Source organism: Camelina sativa, chromosome 7 (assembly GCF_000633955.1).
Source record: "Camelina sativa cultivar DH55 chromosome 7, Cs, whole genome shotgun sequence".
Classification (NCBI taxonomy): domain Eukaryota; kingdom Viridiplantae; phylum Streptophyta; class Magnoliopsida; order Brassicales; family Brassicaceae; genus Camelina; species Camelina sativa.
This window is the reverse complement of record NC_025691.1, coordinates 22,297,620-22,313,247: the sequence shown is the minus strand read 5'-3', so window position 1 is coordinate 22,313,247 and position 15,628 is coordinate 22,297,620. Positions and strand designations below refer to the sequence as shown.

The 15,628-nt window shown below is 35.7% G+C and overlaps 6 protein-coding genes across 9 annotated transcripts in view; 4 read left to right on the top strand and 2 right to left on the bottom strand.

Moving 5' to 3' along the window:
- The window catches only part of LOC104701961 (protein phosphatase 2C 16-like), a 7,297-nt gene extending 6,623 nt beyond the window's left edge, over positions 1-674 (bottom strand). The window contains exon 1 of the mRNA XM_010417742.1: positions 483-674. The gene's annotated coding sequence lies outside the window, so the exon portion shown is untranslated. The remainder of the gene's footprint in view (positions 1-482) is intronic.
- Positions 3,366-7,894, top strand: LOC104701958 (U-box domain-containing protein 35-like). Of its 3 annotated transcripts, none has more exons than XM_010417738.2 (11): positions 3,366-3,925; positions 4,005-4,078; positions 4,184-4,305; positions 4,402-4,593; positions 4,684-4,900; positions 5,005-5,040; positions 5,130-5,219; positions 5,305-5,700; positions 5,785-6,151; positions 6,244-6,647; positions 7,029-7,894. In XM_010417738.2, exons 1-11 carry the CDS (start codon positions 3,772-3,774, stop codon positions 7,212-7,214), a joined length of 2,238 nt encoding a protein of 745 aa, XP_010416040.1. In that variant the 5' UTR covers positions 3,366-3,771; the 3' UTR covers positions 7,215-7,894. The 3 variants fall into 3 exon arrangements, with proteins under 3 accessions (XP_010416040.1, XP_010416039.1, XP_010416041.1); XM_010417737.2 differs by having other exon boundaries at positions 4,002-4,078; XM_010417739.2 differs by having other exon boundaries at positions 3,367-3,925; positions 4,002-4,078; positions 6,972-7,135.
- Positions 7,818-8,782, bottom strand: LOC104701960 (mitochondrial import inner membrane translocase subunit TIM23-2-like). The gene has a single exon (XM_010417740.2). The coding sequence runs from the start codon at positions 8,679-8,681 to the stop codon at positions 8,115-8,117; it is 567 nt and encodes a 188-aa protein (XP_010416042.1). The 5' UTR covers positions 8,682-8,782; the 3' UTR covers positions 7,818-8,114.
- On the top strand, positions 9,746-12,319 carry LOC104701957 (telomere repeat-binding factor 5-like). Of its 2 annotated transcripts, none has more exons than XM_010417736.2 (6): positions 9,746-10,070; positions 10,518-10,759; positions 10,911-10,995; positions 11,399-11,482; positions 11,725-12,010; positions 12,109-12,319. In XM_010417736.2, exons 1-6 carry the CDS (start codon positions 9,921-9,923, stop codon positions 12,138-12,140), a joined length of 879 nt encoding a protein of 292 aa, XP_010416038.1. In that variant the 5' UTR covers positions 9,746-9,920; the 3' UTR covers positions 12,141-12,319. The 2 variants fall into 2 exon arrangements, with proteins under 2 accessions (XP_010416038.1, XP_010416037.1); XM_010417735.2 differs by having other exon boundaries at positions 11,399-11,500.
- Positions 12,497-14,854, top strand: LOC104701956 (eukaryotic initiation factor 4A-3). The gene is made up of 5 exons (XM_010417734.2): positions 12,497-12,628; positions 13,046-13,115; positions 13,197-13,306; positions 13,469-13,899; positions 13,991-14,854. Exons 2-5 carry the CDS (start codon positions 13,048-13,050, stop codon positions 14,624-14,626), a joined length of 1,245 nt encoding a protein of 414 aa, XP_010416036.1. The 5' UTR covers positions 12,497-12,628; positions 13,046-13,047; the 3' UTR covers positions 14,627-14,854.
- LOC104701955 overlaps positions 15,269-15,628 on the top strand; it is a 2,123-nt gene continuing 1,763 nt past the window's right edge. The window contains exon 1 of the mRNA XM_010417733.2: positions 15,269-15,581. Within this exon, the coding sequence (XP_010416035.1) occupies positions 15,402-15,581 (180 nt within the window). The 5' untranslated portion in view covers positions 15,269-15,401. The remainder of the gene's footprint in view (positions 15,582-15,628) is intronic.

The following is a 15,628-nucleotide window of genomic DNA, read 5'->3' as shown; positions in this document are numbered from 1 at the left end:
ACCAAACAACTTGGGTTGATCTTTTCGCACAAATCCTTAATCTCGATTTCACCCTATTTAGAGAGAGAGATCACACACAAAAAGAGCACTAATCAAAAACTTATACAAACGGGGCGTGACAAAATTCTCACACACCCAAAAAAAAAAAAAAAGAGGAATCAATAATCACAAGAGAACTCTAACAATTCGACATCACGAATCAAAGTAGACGAAACATGGATCTCTATAAAATAAATAAATAAAAAGAAAGTTTCAGCTTTATTAACCCAGAAATAGAAAGATGAATGGAAAAAGCTTCGTTCTTAAGAAGAAGAAGAAGAAAAAAACTAACACACTAAGCTCTCAAATAAATAAGATTTAAAAATAAAAATAAAAAAGATTCAACATAACAAATAAATAGCACAAAGCTTCATCATTCACTATATACCACACAGGAAAAGAAAAAAAAAATCAGGAAAGCCCAAAAAAATAAAAAAACTTACCAGTTGAATGAATCTCTAAGATATTCGCATCTACAAAAAAACAGAGGGAGAGAGATGGAACAGAGTAAAGTAAAGATGTTCTCTCCTTTAATTTTGATTGAGAGAAGATGATGATTATTATTATTATTGGTTTCTCTGGGTCGAGCGAGAGAGAAGGGAATATTGTGTGGTATGCTTTTTTCTCTCTCTGTTTCTTCTTTTATTCCTTTTCACAAAATTATTTAAATAAATAAAAAAAAGGAGTATTTATTACAAAAGGGGATTATTAGAAGGACACGTATACACACAAGCCTTTGTGAACTTTTTGTCCTTTTATTTTCCAAAACCTTTTTTTTTTGCTTTTCTTCAGGCAACACCTGTCGATCAGCTAACAACAACAGATGTTATTTTAATTCCCCCCCTTTTCCTTTTTTTTTTTTGTTATACCCCTTATTTAGTATGAAAAAAACCAAATACTATATATACTAACCATGCCTAGTGACTAGTGTGATTTGTTTTCGATCTCAATTACCAAAACAAGAAGTTACAACGCATTTGGCTTCTCTATATATGTACTAGATACTAGATTTTCCCTTCTTCTTTTTTTCCTTAAAGTGATATATAAAACTGTAATTTTTGTTTCTTTTTATGTGTAAAAACATTTATATGTCCATAAATCATTTATACAAATCCATCGTATATAAAAGTTATTGATTTTAAAATGGTATTCATGAAGGTGTGATATTAAGTGGCCAAGTTTTAGATATGTGAAATATTAATGATTTATATATGAATAATATTCTTCTTTTAATGTGTATATGACTAGTTATGTGAATTTTAAATATGAAAATGAATAAATTGAAAATCAGTTAATAAGATATGGATGAATGAATCTTGAAGAATGAAATCTTGACGCTTCATATACTTGTTCAATGGATGTTATTTTCTTTTCTTTTTTCGTTTGGATGTTATTTTCTAAGTGACTAGATGAATACACGCACGTTATGCGCCACATGTTTATGATTTACCGTTTTTAAAATAATTTTGGTACTATATATATATATATATATTATAATCTATATAATTTTTGTTCTTTTTAAATTGTAGAAATTTTTAAAAAATATATAATTTAATGTTGATTTTTTTTTTTAATATTTCACATAAGTTTTCTCATTTTGTAATTGAATTATTAGATACATGCATGAACAACTTTGTTTTCAGAGATTTAATCATTCTACAATTCTTGTCTAAAACGTCAAAAAAATATATATCAAATAAAAGCTTGATCTAAAAATGCATATTTTGTAACAAAAAGTTTTTTTGGTTAACTAAATTTTACATTCATGTTAGCTCCTCAATTTTGCTGAATATAACTCTAGAATTTGTTTTTAATAAAAAGTTCATATAATTTTCTTTTTGACAACTTCTAAATAATAGAATATGAATACCAACATTCATGAATTTATTCAACTATCTTCCTCTTTGTCTCTTTATTTTTCTAAACTAACATTTTACAATTTTATTCAACTATCTTTCATCTAATAGTGAACAAAACCCTACTCTTCTTCATATATAAAAATTTAATTCTTTAGGAACAAACTTTCATGAATTTCTCTACAATATTAACCAATATCTCGATCATAGCTGCAACTCTTCAAACTATTGACAAAATTGTAACGCGTTTACTATGCATCTATTATTTTGACATGTTCTAAATATCTCTAAATTTTTTGGTTAAATAATGAAACTGTTTGTGATATATAAAAAAAAGAATATAAGACATGAAAGATGTTTCATATTCTTTTTAGTATAGGTTTGTTTGCTTTTAAGGAGGACAAACATGTGGCACTCTCTCCACTGTTGACGTGTCATTTGAGAGAGTTGGTCATCTTTCATAACATGGATTTTTGTGTTTCAAAATAGTTACATTTTAGATTCTTAATGTTAAACTTGATTTTTTTTTTTTAAATTTAACTATTTTGAAATAGAGTGAATATATTTTATTTTGAGGATGCAATTTAGTTACCGAATATTATCTAGACTAACTAAAATCCTTTTATATTTATTATTTACAATAGAAGTTAATATAAAATGTAATATTAAATTTTGAGTATTATGTTCTTATATCAATATTTCTATAGAAATCAATATTTAGTTTTTGTTTTGTTCATATATATATATATATATATATTTGGTTTTATAGTGTAGAACAACTCTTACCAACTTGTCCAGAGGACTCTCCTGGTAAGAATAACACAAAATGATTGTTATCAATAAGAAGAATCAGCCTAAACAAATAATAATATATATACATGTTTTTTTGTGCGACAACTAAAAATGTATAATCTTTATGGAATTAATTGTCTTAAAAAGTACTAATGTATCGATGAGAGACGTATAAGAGATGGTGATACAAAAGATGGAAGACGACAACCAAGAAAATATAATAATATATGAGCAATCGCAACTTTTTTGGTTGGTCCTTTCTTTGGCTACGTAAATCAGAAACTGCAACGTGTGTTTGTTTTTTTTGCAAGTCAATTTAATCGCAATAATTTCGATTTCTACCTCCGCCCACGTGGCTATCTGATTGATCCGGGGCGGACGACGATAGATAATGAAAACGTCCACAGACTTCATTTTGTAGCTCACAAAATGTCAAATTCGTGGATATATCATTTGCTGTCGTGGTATTATTTAACCAGTGGCGGGAGCTAGGAATTCAGTTTATCAGGATCAAAAAAAAATTTAAGGGGTTAATTGTGTTACTAAAAATTTTATAGGTCAATTATGCTAATTTATAAGGTCAATTTGATTTTTTTTCCTGAAATTTCAGTAATATATCATATATGCCGTGTGTAAATCCAGATGTGGTATCTTCTTGTTAAAAAGGCAGCTTATAAAGTCTAAAACATGCATACTATATTAGTATATATCATATTTCATATGAAACGGTAACCATTATAAGTTCGATCGCACCAGCAATTTCCCAAAAATTTCTTTCTAAAGATAAATTGAGAGTTGAGAAAATTTCCTTTTTTTTTTTTTGTTTGTTTGTTTCACAAGACTGTTGAGTTGTTTGAGAGAAAAAAAAAAACACAAAAAAATAGCAAAAATGCAAAACCACTCAAAGCTTCACCATTCACAATTTATAATCTGTTACTTTTTATTGTTCATCGTTTCTTCTCAGAAGCTGCAGAGCCAACCAAAAGAAAACAACACAATCGATTTTGGTTGTGGGTGTTAGTGATAAAGACATGATATAATTGAGAGAGTTTAATAGTTGCTTTATGTCGCAGGTTTCTCTAACATGTATTCAAGAAGAGTAAGAGGGACCTCGGTGGATTTTGGCACAATCACGGCGATCGCCATTGATAAGGACAAGAACAGCCAACACGCCTTCAAGTGGGCCGTTGAAAATCTCCTTCAAGATTCTCCACAATGTGTCCTTGTCCACGTTCAAGGTAGGTATCTCTCATCATCTTCGTTGAAACAACAATCAAATTAAAGAACCCTAACTATTAGAATCCTGTTATGCAGCAGGAAACACAGGAAACAATCAGGACGAGGCACATCAATTGTTTCTTCCTTTCAGAGGATTCTGCACTCGAAAAGGAGTTAGTGATCGGATCATTCCCAATCTCCTTTGTAACAACACATCACTTATAATTCATCACTTATCATGACACTAATTATTATTGTGTATATACACGTTTTCTCAGATCATAGCTAAGGAGGTTATTCTTGGCGATCTTGACATCTCCAATGCTTTGGTTAAATACATCAGCAACAATTTTATTGCAAATATCGTTGTTGGCACATCTGCACGCAACTCCTTCCTCAAGTCTCTTCTTCTTTTCTCTTTCTTTCTCATGCTTGATATCATCCGCAACTTTGGCTACTATAAAATGCTAACATTCAATCTATCTTTTGTGATCAGGAAGTTTAAGAGTCCGGATGTGCCCACAACTTTGCTTAAGACGACTCCAGAGACTTGTGCCGTCTTTGTTGTGTCCAAAGGTAAGCTATCAAGAAGCAAATTTGCGACTCAGCCTCAGAAACTTTCGAGACAACAAAATCTCTCTTTTTTGTTGTACAACTCAACGAGCTCCATCTCCAGTGATTCCGAGAGGTAACATCTTAAACTCTCTTGATCTCTTCTAAGTTCTAACCTTTCGCTATGGCTTTCGTTTCAACAAGATTTGGTTTACATATTTTACAGGGCATCAACATCACCTGTATCTACACAAACCAACAAACCAATATCAGATTCCTACCTATCCTATTCACCTCGCATCTCACCACCTCAATCTGTAAGTGAGATTTCTCACTCAGAGAGGACTGACAATGGCAGCTACGGTGTGGTATCAACTGTGAGTTCTTACACCATCTCTTCAAGTTCCACTAACAACAGAAGCTCGATCACTTCAACGTCCACGGTTAGTAGTATATCATCACTATCAAATATACGTTTAGATTCTTAGTATTCTGACATTTCCTTCTTGGTTTTAATCTGTATTCTGGGATAACTGATCATTCACAGGAAAGTCCACTTGCGGGAAATGTCGTGGAACAACAGGTAAACTTTTCAAGATTTGGTCCCCGGATATACACAATTGTCAACATGGTATTGACATGGTGTATGTTGTTTGTGGGATGTCTTACCAGAATCAAAATCTTGAAGCAGAGGTGAGGAGACTAAGACTGGAATTGAAGCAGTTTAAGAAGGACAAAGATACTATAAACCACAAAGAAAACGTAAGATATTGTCGATGACAATTGTGGTGTCTTAATATTCCAGGTGGTGAATACTAATCATCAGATATTAATTACATCTATGTAGTCTCAAGAACTTCAAGTACCTAGAGCTACTGCAACCCCAAGGTCAGAGGAAGCAATAGAATTGCCTAGATTATTGTTTGAGAGGGAAAAGCAGAAAAGGGAGTCTGAAATCCACGCAGCTGAAATAGCAAAGCGCATAGCGCAAATGGAGAGCCTAAAGAGAAGATTACAAGAGATGCAAGCCAATTTAGAGAAAGAGAGATTGGTCAATGAAGTCTCTTACAGACGTTATAGTATCAAAGATGTTGAAGCTGCAACCAATGGTTTTTCTGATGATCTAAAGATTGGGGAAGGAGGTTATGGACCTGTTTACAAAGCTGTCCTCCATTACAATTCTGTCGCCATTAAGATCATGAAGTCAGGTATCACAGAGGGACTGAAACAGTTCCAACAAGAGGTAAGTGAACTATAACGTAAAATCTTTATGTTGCTTTATATTTTTCTTCTCCTCGACTCATACATATGTTTTCTATACTACTAGATTGAGGTTCTGAGTAGCATGAGACACCCTAATATGGTGATCCTTCTCGGTGCATGTCCCGAGTTAGGTTGTCTCGTTTATGAGTATATGGAAAATGGAACACTTGAAGATCGCATCTTCTGCAAAAACGATACACCTCCACTTTCATGGAGAGCAAGGTTCAGAATCGCTGCTGAGATTGCCACAGGACTTCTTTTCCTTCACCAGGCAAAACCTGAGCCCCTAGTTCATCGTGATCTGAAGCCAGCAAACATTCTACTTGATAAACATTTCACTAGTAAAATCAGTGATGTTGGTCTAGCTCGCTTGGTACCTCCCTCTATGGCTGATGATTCATTCAGTAACTATCACATGACTTCTGCAGCCGGTAAGAGTTTTTTTATCCCCCATCTCTTTTCAATGTCTTAACATGGAACCAGTGTTGATGTTTCTTTCCCTCTTTGGCTCACTGCGAAACAGGTACATTTTGTTACATCGACCCTGAGTATCAGCAAACAGGAATGCTTGGAGTGAAATCGGACCTCTACTCTTTTGGTGTAGTGCTTCTGCAAATCATAACAGCCATGCCAGCAATGGGTTTAACCCATAAAGTAGAGATGGCAATTGAAAATAATAAGCTCAGAGAAATTTTGGATCCAAAAGTATCAGAATGGCCTGAAGAAGAGACTCTGGAGTTGGCTAAATTGGCTTTGCAGTGCTGTGAACTGAGGAAAAAAGACAGACCTGATCTTGCTTCAGTACTGTTACCAGCTCTAACCAGGCTAAGAGAGTTTGCAACAGAGGATCATGAACGTGTCCAGGACAGAACATATGTGTCACATGTACACAACTCAGTTTCGCTTCCCCAGATTCCTCACCCTCAGGTTGGTTTCTTAGAAGCGTTCGTTTTGAGTGATATTAACTGCAAACTGAACTTAGAAAATTCTAAGAACCTGCAAGAAAAGATTTATAATCTTGTTAAATCTGTTACATTGACTATATTCATGATTTACTCACAGTAACCATATCAATAAAACGGATATAGACCTTAGATGATAAAGATACATAAAACACCTTTTTTGGTTCTGCATACATGCAATATATCACACCAAAGAGGAGTTTTAGATCATATTTGTCAAAAGTAGGTACAAACAAATCTTTTTGCAGAACTTTCTCAGTTCATGAATCATTATTTCTCTGCTATGTAGAGAGTGGGTCGAATGAGAAAATCCTATTGAGTATTGACCTATGGAAATTGGACGTAGATCAACAAGAAGCTGACTGTGGCAGTACCTGCGACCCACGAAGAACTTGATCCGTATAGGAGCAGTGGTCATTCCATATCAAGAAGAAGTCGACCTCCAAGATCACATACAAGCCAGAGCAAAGGCAAGCGTTGGTCTTTCATGAGTTGTGCTCCATCCAAAGTTCAGTGGGGTGATCTCCCATAGTGTGTGGGGAGTTCCTTAATCTTTGTACCATGAATCACTTTAAAGAGTTTTGTTCATGTAAAATGCACACTATTAAAGAATTGTTGTTTATTAATGGAAGATCCTCGTTTGATGCACAAACCAAATCAAATCAAATCGTCGTTTTGCATGATCACGATCTACGGTAACAAACTATTTTCTACGCAAAGTTAAGACTTAATATTGTTTGTTTCAACAATAGCAGCTTCCATGGTAAGAGCTTAGAGGAGGTTTATTATACAATATCAGTGAGCTTGATAGAGAAAAACACAAAACCAAAAGTAGTCACTGTGACCTGATCCCCACAACCTTGCTAGCAAAATCCCGGAGACAAAATGAAATGCTTAGAGCAGAAGAGGTATTCAGGTGAAATAGAACCAGTAGGAAAACAAATATACGATCTTTGAGAATCAAGCATGATACATACTCACTCTCTGCATTGCATTATAAGCACAGTGAACCATATGGAAATATATAAACAGTGATGTGAAATGATAAGAAATACATGAAAGAAGAGCTTCTTCTCAAGTCTGATACAACAACACATCCATTTCTTAACAAATCAAGGAAGATGTAACATCGATCAAACAGAAACATAAAACACTAACTAGCAGAAACACTCAATGACAAATTAAATTACCAATCGGTATCAGTATGAATATAAAAAAAAAAAAGGTTTGCAGGTTATTCTTCAAAGTGAAACTGCATTATGAGAGAGACATACAGACTTTGTACCTCTTAGAAACCAAAAACAAAGTTATCATTTTTTAATGATTCCAAGACATACCAAAACCTATCAAATTCACCATTTTCTCCTATCAAAAATTTCAACAACGACGAAAACAGAGTCTTCCAATTAGACTCGAACACATTCGCAGCTCTTCAAATGGGCACATACCGCTTCACAATTTGCTTCCCTGCTACAACAGCTCCAGCCGCAAGTCCACCAAGAGCACCAGCCACAGCCGCGGATCTCACCCCTCTCGCCGCCCTACAAACAGCTCCAGTTCCAAGACCAGCAACCACACTGGTCCAAACATCATCTCTGTCCGTACCAGCGACAACACCACTCTCGATCCCTGCGTAGACCAAACCAATGATACCAACCCTGTTACCCCAAGTCCGACCCACCTGACCAGAAGAGTTCAAGATCCTGTTGATTTTGAGCTTAGTCGTGTCGCCAGATTCGAAGCTTTTGACTCCAGTGATAACTCCCAAAGAAGCTCCAGCAGCGGAGCCGCCGAGGTAAGCTGTTCCGGTGTAGAAAGTGAGATTCTCACCCCAAGATCTACGCTGCCTCAAAGCCTCCTCCGTGAAGAGAAACTCAGGGGATGTAGGAAGCTTGTAAAGGTACTGAGATTTGTTGATTGGGACTTCGTAGTTTTGGTAAGGGTTGTAAAGCCGTGTGTTTTCGTCTGATCCGTGATCGGATCTGTTATTGGCCGCCATCAAAAAAATGGGAGAGAGAGAGAGAGAGAAGTCTAGGTTTTAGGGATTTTTGATGGTGGCTGGCGACGGAGGAGGAAGAGAGAGAGAGAGAGAGAGAGAGAGAGAGAGAAACGTGTGATGATGTGTGTTGTGTTGTGTTGTGTCTCTCTGATGTTTTTGTTTGGTTGGTTGCGGAAAGTAGAAATGAAACCAAACTAAAACTAAAAATCTATGTTTAGGGTTTTTAGGGAAAGACTCAGTCCAGTTGTTTTTTCCACCAGTACCAGATTCGCACTGTACTACTCGCGTTGCTTTATTTTTGGGTTTAGCCCCATTAGTTTGTTTTTCCCTATAATTGAACCCAAATTTGGTTTTCTTTTCACACACTTTATGCTGATATTTCGAAATTTGACCCCAGAAGTTTCAATTTTACACCTTAATCAACATTTGACTTTTCAATATCATACCCCACCTGCAAATTGCAAATTCATTTTTTTTGTCACAACAAATTGCAAAATTCATTGTTTGATAACAAACCCAAACATCGTTGAATTTTTATAAATTGTTTATGATTGCAAAAAAAAAAAAAACTAAATGGTGTTTAACCCAAAATAAATAAAAATATTACAAAGTGTAGCACAATTTTTTTTTTCCTCTACGACAAACAGATCAAATAAAATCCATAAAACATAGATAATAACGTATAAAAATAACATAAAACGATTATACATACATGCATCATATTGAAAAATTATGGTAAATTGGTAAAAAGATTTACAATATGAATAATATATATTTTGTGGGAACAACTTTCATATTTAGAAGTATAAATATTTGGTCAATTAGACCAACATGAAACATGTATGAAAATGTATATTTAGGTTTCTATTGGTGACCCATATAAACAATAACAGGAAAGGAAATGAGGAAATAAAAATCAAAATATTAAAGGATTCATAATTTCAAATCAATTGTTCATTTGTTTTAATTTGAGTAAAAAAAAAAGGTAAAGAAAGTAATTTGTTTTAATTTCGAGGCGTAAATGGGAATTATTCAGAAGATAAAAATAAATATTAAAATTTCGAGATACTAAAAATCGAAACTTTTTTTTTTTCTTTGGGGTGGCCAAGAAACCAAAACTTGTGCAGAGCCCGAACAAACGAAACCTCCGGCGAAAGTTACGGCGTCTGACTCCGATATTACGCCGATAAGTCACGCATCTAGGAGGAGAGATCACGAGGTCAATTACACAAGGGTGTAATGGGAAACCAGAAATTAAAGTGGACGGGGGAAGAGGAGGAGGCGTTACTCGCCGGAATTGCAAAGCACGGTGCCGGTAAGTGGAAGAATATTCTCCGGGATCCTGAATTTTCTAAGAAGCTCATCAATCGCTCCAACATCGACCTAAAGGTTTCTCCTTTTNTTTTTTTTTTTTTTTTTTCCTTTTCAATTGAGCTCTTTAAAACCACTGTCTTTGAGCCATTAGAAAACCTAGGCCAATCAACTTCGAGACTAACCTCGGGCATATCTGATTAGTTTAAGATCCATAAAAATCTGATCTTTTGGGAACAGGTTAGTAACCTTTGTTCATTAAGATTTTATGAATAATCCTTCAATCTTCCTTTGTTAGTAATGTTGCATCTTGTCACATTGGTTATAGTAGATTCCTGGAATAGATAAGAACCCTAGAAGTTAATTTGTTTAATTGATTCAAGTGTACAATACCTAAAGCAAGCTTGGTTGAGTTGGAAACTAGAAAGAACACTACTTTCCTCCATTTTGCAATGGATTTATTTTACTTTGTAGCCTTATTGAAGAAAAATCTGGTAATTATGTGTGTTTCAAATACTTTTGTAGGATAAGTGGCGTAACTTGAGTATTGCCCCCGGTACTCAAGGTTCAACTAATAGGGCACGGCCGACAAGAGTCAAAGAGGAAGAAGGCGTCACTCCACCTCCAGTTGAAACTGATGAAAAAACTACTCCACCTCCTCCTATTGTTAACCCTTTTATTCCCCCAGTTCCTCCCCTTCTGCGTAAGAAATCTATTGAGTTGATCACTGATCAAAGTGGTAGTGTGGATACAAAGAATGTTCCCAGGTTTGTTTTTCTTTCTTTTCTGTTTCTCATGCTTGAAATGGCCGGAACTTGTGCTGATTTTGCCAGTTCCATGAATGCTAGCCTATCTACTCTAATCTTTAATAAATCAATTCATGTATTGCTAACCTTTTAGTGGTTCCCTATTAAAAAGGTATGATGGGATGATATTTGAAGCTCTCTCTGCATTAGCGGATGCAAATGGATCTGATGTCAGTTCCATTTTTCATTTCATTGAGGTTAAGCCTAATTCCTCTTTGCTCTTCTTTGTGCTTGCTTTTTAAACTACTTAACAGATTATTTGAGACATTATGGGCACATGTAAACTGTATCTACATTGACTTTTACAAATGGCTTATTACTACTATCCACAATCTTCCTATAATTCGTCCTTCTCAGATGAGAACACCGAGTTCTCATCTGAAAAAATGTCAAGTCTTATACTATTAATCAATATATAGTATGATGATCGTTGTCGTGAAGCTGTCCACTATGCCTATCTGAAAAAATTCTATAGCTCTTGATTTTACTTAAAATTTGGGTCACTCTCTATTATTCTTTTATCTCATTTGGTTATATCATAGTTTTTGTTTTGGACCTTACGACTGAGTGCTGATAATGGTTTGCTGGTGGAAAGAGCAGCCCAGGCATGAAGTACCGCCAAATTTTAGAAGAGTGCTTAGTTCAAGACTGAGGAGGCTTGCAACTCAGAGCAAACTTGTAAAGGTTAGCACCTTCAAAACTGTAAGTCTTGAATCTCACTTTTCTTGTGTGTGTGTGTGTGTTCTTTTTTGAGTTCACGTTTTTGAATTTCCAAACAAAACCATCTTCATCAAGTGGCGTTTACAACTATCTGGTCCACTCAACATTAAGAATCCAACATAATGAGTGACGTTGTTCTTTAAAGCCTTCTCATGCTATGTCTTTTGAATTTTTTCCTCTGTGTTGTTCAATCCAACACATAACAGTTACAGAACTTCTATAAGATACCCGATCCATCAGGAACAAGAACAACACCAGCCCCAAAACCAAAGGAGACGCATACGAAGTCCCGGCAATCAAACAACCATCAGGCTTCTGCTATTTCACTACAGATGATCGAGGAAGCTGCAATAACAGCCGCCTGTAAAGTCGTAGAAGCAGAGAATAAAATAGACATTGCAAAAGCAGCAGGAGAAGAGTTTGAGAAGATGACTAAACTTGCAGAAGGAACAGAACATCTCCTGGTGATAGCTAATGAGATCCATGAAAAATGTATTAAACAGACTCTTTTCTCATTCTTGGCAAACAAAAAAAAAAGAAAGAAAGATATACATGTCTAACCACGAGTACTATATATGTCTGTTTTACAGGTTCTCGTGGTGAGGTTGTGCTATTGGCTTGAGTCTTGGAGACAGACCTTTCCTTGAAGCTCATTATCAAGTTCCTACTACGTTCATCTGCTTGTTGATAATATATAAACAAAATTAATTTACTAGGCCGTGTCTCTCTGTTTGTGAGTAAATTTCAGAGGATCCTTTGGGGAGGAAACCACTTTCGTATATCATCGAATAATACTTTACATGTTTTGGATCCAAAACATTTATTTAGACTAATAATAACTTTAAAAAAATAAGTTTCTGCTTTAAAGGGCAAATCGGGAAAGAAGAACATATTTATGTTGTTTTCCTATTCCTACTTTGAAAAGTAAAACCTAAAGAAAGGAGAGGACACGACCGTATTAAGAAGTTATTAGAACGGTGGAACTATAAAAGAGCAGTCTTTAACAGATTTTTGTTTGTTTCTTCTTTCAACTCCACGGCGCAGATCCGAGGAGTTTGGTCTTGTCTTCTTTTTCAATCTTTCTCTCTTCAATTTGCTAACTACCAGCAGGTTTGTTGTTTGAAACCCCTTTCTTGTGATTTGTGTTTGGATTCTCATTGTGCTTATAGGAGCATTATAGGGTTTGATGTTGTTTGTTTGATTCGTGTTTGTTTGCTTTCATCCTGTGCAATGCTGATTCGTAGAAAGATCGATTTTTTTGGTACAAGGACGATTTAGGTGTTTTATTATTATTAGTGCGACCTTGATTCAGTTATTTGTTACATTGATTCCGTTGGATTATACAGTTGACTTTACAAAAAGATGATTTTTTTTGTTACATCGTAGCAAAGAAAAAAATTGAAACTTATGCTTTATTTGAGATTCTGTTCTTTGTTCTGGGATCTGAGATTATATATGAGTTGAATGTTTTTGGGTGAATCTTGGTTTCTTACAATGTCGATTTCATTGTTTGTTATGCTTCACCAGTCATGGCAGGAATGGCCTCTGATGGAACCCAATATGATCCTCGTCAGTTTGATACTAAGATGAATGCCATGTAAGTTATAATATCTAGTATCTAAATCACTTTACAACAAATATTGATACCATGAACTGAGTTGTCTTATATACTTTGCAGACTCGGCGAGGAAGGCGAGGAAACATTCTACACTAACTATGACGAAGTTTGCGATAGCTTTGATGCTATGGACTTGAAGACTGATCTTCTTAGGGGTATTTATGCTTACGGTAAGTTTGATATTTCCGTTGACTACACATTCTATCTGTTATGTTTTTGTTTTCTTTTTGATTGTTTCAAAGCTTAGTTGATGTCACTCTTAAACAAACTCATTGTGCTTCTGTAATATTATCTTAGTGTTGATCTAAATGTGAGTGGTATCCTTATTACAGGTTTTGAGAAGCCTTCTGCTATTCAGCAGAGAGGAATTATTCCATTCTGTAAGGGTCTTGATGTGATCCAGCAAGCTCAGTCTGGAACTGGAAAAACCGCTACCTTTTGCTCTGGCGTTTTGCAGCAGCTCGATTACAGTTTGGTTCAGTGCCAAGCTCTGGTTTTGGCGCCTACCCGAGAACTCGCCCAGCAAATCGAAAAGGTCATGAGGGCACTTGGTGATTACCTTGGTGTCAAGGCTCAGGCTTGTGTTGGTGGAACAAGTGTCCGTGAGGATCAACGTGTTCTTCAGTCTGGTGTTCATGTTGTTGTTGGAACCCCTGGTCGTGTCTTTGACTTGTTGCGTAGACAATCCCTCCGCGCTGATGCTATCAAAATGTTTGTTCTCGATGAAGCTGATGAAATGCTCTCTCGTGGTTTCAAGGATCAGGTTTGAATTATTCTCCCATTTACAATTTCATTGTCTTTCTGATATAATCAGATCCTTTTTTCTTACAGTTTGATTTGATTTCTCTTTTCAGATATACGACATCTTCCAGCTTCTTCCTTCCAAGGTTCAGGTTGGTGTTTTCTCAGCTACAATGCCACCTGAAGCCCTTGAGATCACAAGGAAGTTCATGAACAAACCAGTCAGGATTCTGGTTAAGAGAGATGAGCTGACTCTTGAAGGTATCAAGCAGTTTTATGTCAATGTAGACAAGGAAGAGTGGAAACTCGAGACACTATGCGATCTCTATGAGACTCTGGCAATCACACAAAGTGTCATCTTTGTCAACACAAGGCGTAAGGTTGATTGGCTAACCGATAAAATGAGAAGCCGTGACCACACTGTCTCAGCCACACACGGAGACATGGACCAGAACACAAGAGACATCATCATGCGCGAATTCCGCTCTGGATCTTCCCGTGTCCTCATTACCACTGACCTCCTTGCACGTGGTATCGATGTTCAGCAAGTCTCTCTGGTCATAAACTTTGACCTCCCAACCCAACCGGAGAACTACCTTCACCGTATTGGAAGAAGTGGAAGGTTTGGAAGAAAAGGAGTGGCAATCAATTTCATGACAACTGAAGATGAGAGAATGTTGTCTGATATTCAGAAGTTTTACAATGTGGTCGTTGAGGAGTTGCCAAGCAATGTTGCTGATCTTCTCTGAAGCTTTTTTTTTTGTTTTCTGTTGCGGCGGCCGGGTAAATTTTTTCTCTGTTTTTTTACCGAGAAAAAGTTGTTTTTACCCCCTTTTTGGCACCTTTTCAATGCTTTGATACTTTGTTTTCAGGCTACTACTACTACTTAGATTTATAGTCTTGTGGCAAAAATGAGAACAGAACTCATTACATGATTTTGCTTTTTGGCAATCAAGAAATTTCGGCTTTATTTATAACTTTTGTTAACGTGACTTGCAAGATAGGATACTCTCCACTTCATAAACTATTATATGACTTTTTGTTGAGTTTCTAGGTTCCTTCCCTTATGTTTACTGTAGATGTAACACGAATTAGTTATTAGGTAATTTATATCGAAATGGTGACGAGCCCCAGAAAACTTTCCTCGAATTTATGAAGTAAGCAGCGGCCATGTGTAAATCAAAAGTACATGAGATCTTACAAAATTTTCTTAGGATGAATAAAACATACAACTGTACTAGGTTCCTTAGTAATTAATCTCGATATAATGTTTTCTTTAATTAACGTTACAAACATATAAAACATATCTCATCTAAACCAATATAGCTAAAAGAAAAAACTTGGATAAACTAATTAGATGATGATAAAGATACTTGACCTCCCCCATTCTATAAATATGTCAAGAATCACAAGAGACAAAAAAGGCAGAAGAGAAAGAGGTTGGAGAAAAAAGCCAAAAAGCAACTCTCCTTTTTTTCTTTCTAAAAGCAGAGCCAATTTCTTGAGGTTTGTTCCAAGTTAAAGATGTTCAGATCCAAGTCATGCAGAGAAGAGATCAGAAGCAGCAGCACCAAGTACCACTGCTTCAGTAATGGAGAAAATTCAGAAGCAGGAGCACCTAGCCCAACAAACCAGCAGCCTCCAGTGATGATGAGATCTTACAGCACATCAACTTATAATACATACAAGAATCCAACAACAATGGTTAGAGACGATTCCAACAGTAAGTACTCGAAAAGAAGCAATAAGTT

Bases quoted from the DNA above. Each gene is read 5' to 3' on its own strand.
- LOC104701956 (XM_010417734.2), top strand. From the start codon at position 13,048: ATGGCAGGAATGGCCTCTGATGGAACCCAATATGATCCTCGTCAGTTT. The intron at 13,116-13,196 runs GTAAGTTATAAT...TATACTTTGCAG, and splicing joins GATACTAAGATGAATGCCAT to ACTCGGCGAGGAAGGCGAGG. The intron at 13,900-13,990 runs GTTTGAATTATT...TTCTCTTTTCAG, and splicing joins CTCGTGGTTTCAAGGATCAG to ATATACGACATCTTCCAGCT.
- LOC104701958 (XM_010417737.2), top strand. From the start codon at position 3,772: ATGTATTCAAGAAGAGTAAGAGGGACCTCGGTGGATTTTGGCACAATC. The intron at 4,594-4,683 runs GTAACATCTTAA...CATATTTTACAG, and splicing joins ATCTCCAGTGATTCCGAGAG to GGCATCAACATCACCTGTAT. The intron at 6,152-6,243 runs GTAAGAGTTTTT...ACTGCGAAACAG, and splicing joins TCACATGACTTCTGCAGCCG to GTACATTTTGTTACATCGAC.
- LOC104701960 (XM_010417740.2), bottom strand. From the start codon at position 8,681: ATGGCGGCCAATAACAGATCCGATCACGGATCAGACGAAAACACACGG.
- LOC104701957 (XM_010417735.2), top strand. From the start codon at position 9,921: ATGGGAAACCAGAAATTAAAGTGGACGGGGGAAGAGGAGGAGGCGTTA. The intron at 10,760-10,910 runs GTTTGTTTTTCT...CCTATTAAAAAG, and splicing joins GATACAAAGAATGTTCCCAG to GTATGATGGGATGATATTTG. The intron at 11,501-11,724 runs GTAAGTCTTGAA...AACACATAACAG, and splicing joins AGGTTAGCACCTTCAAAACT to TTACAGAACTTCTATAAGAT.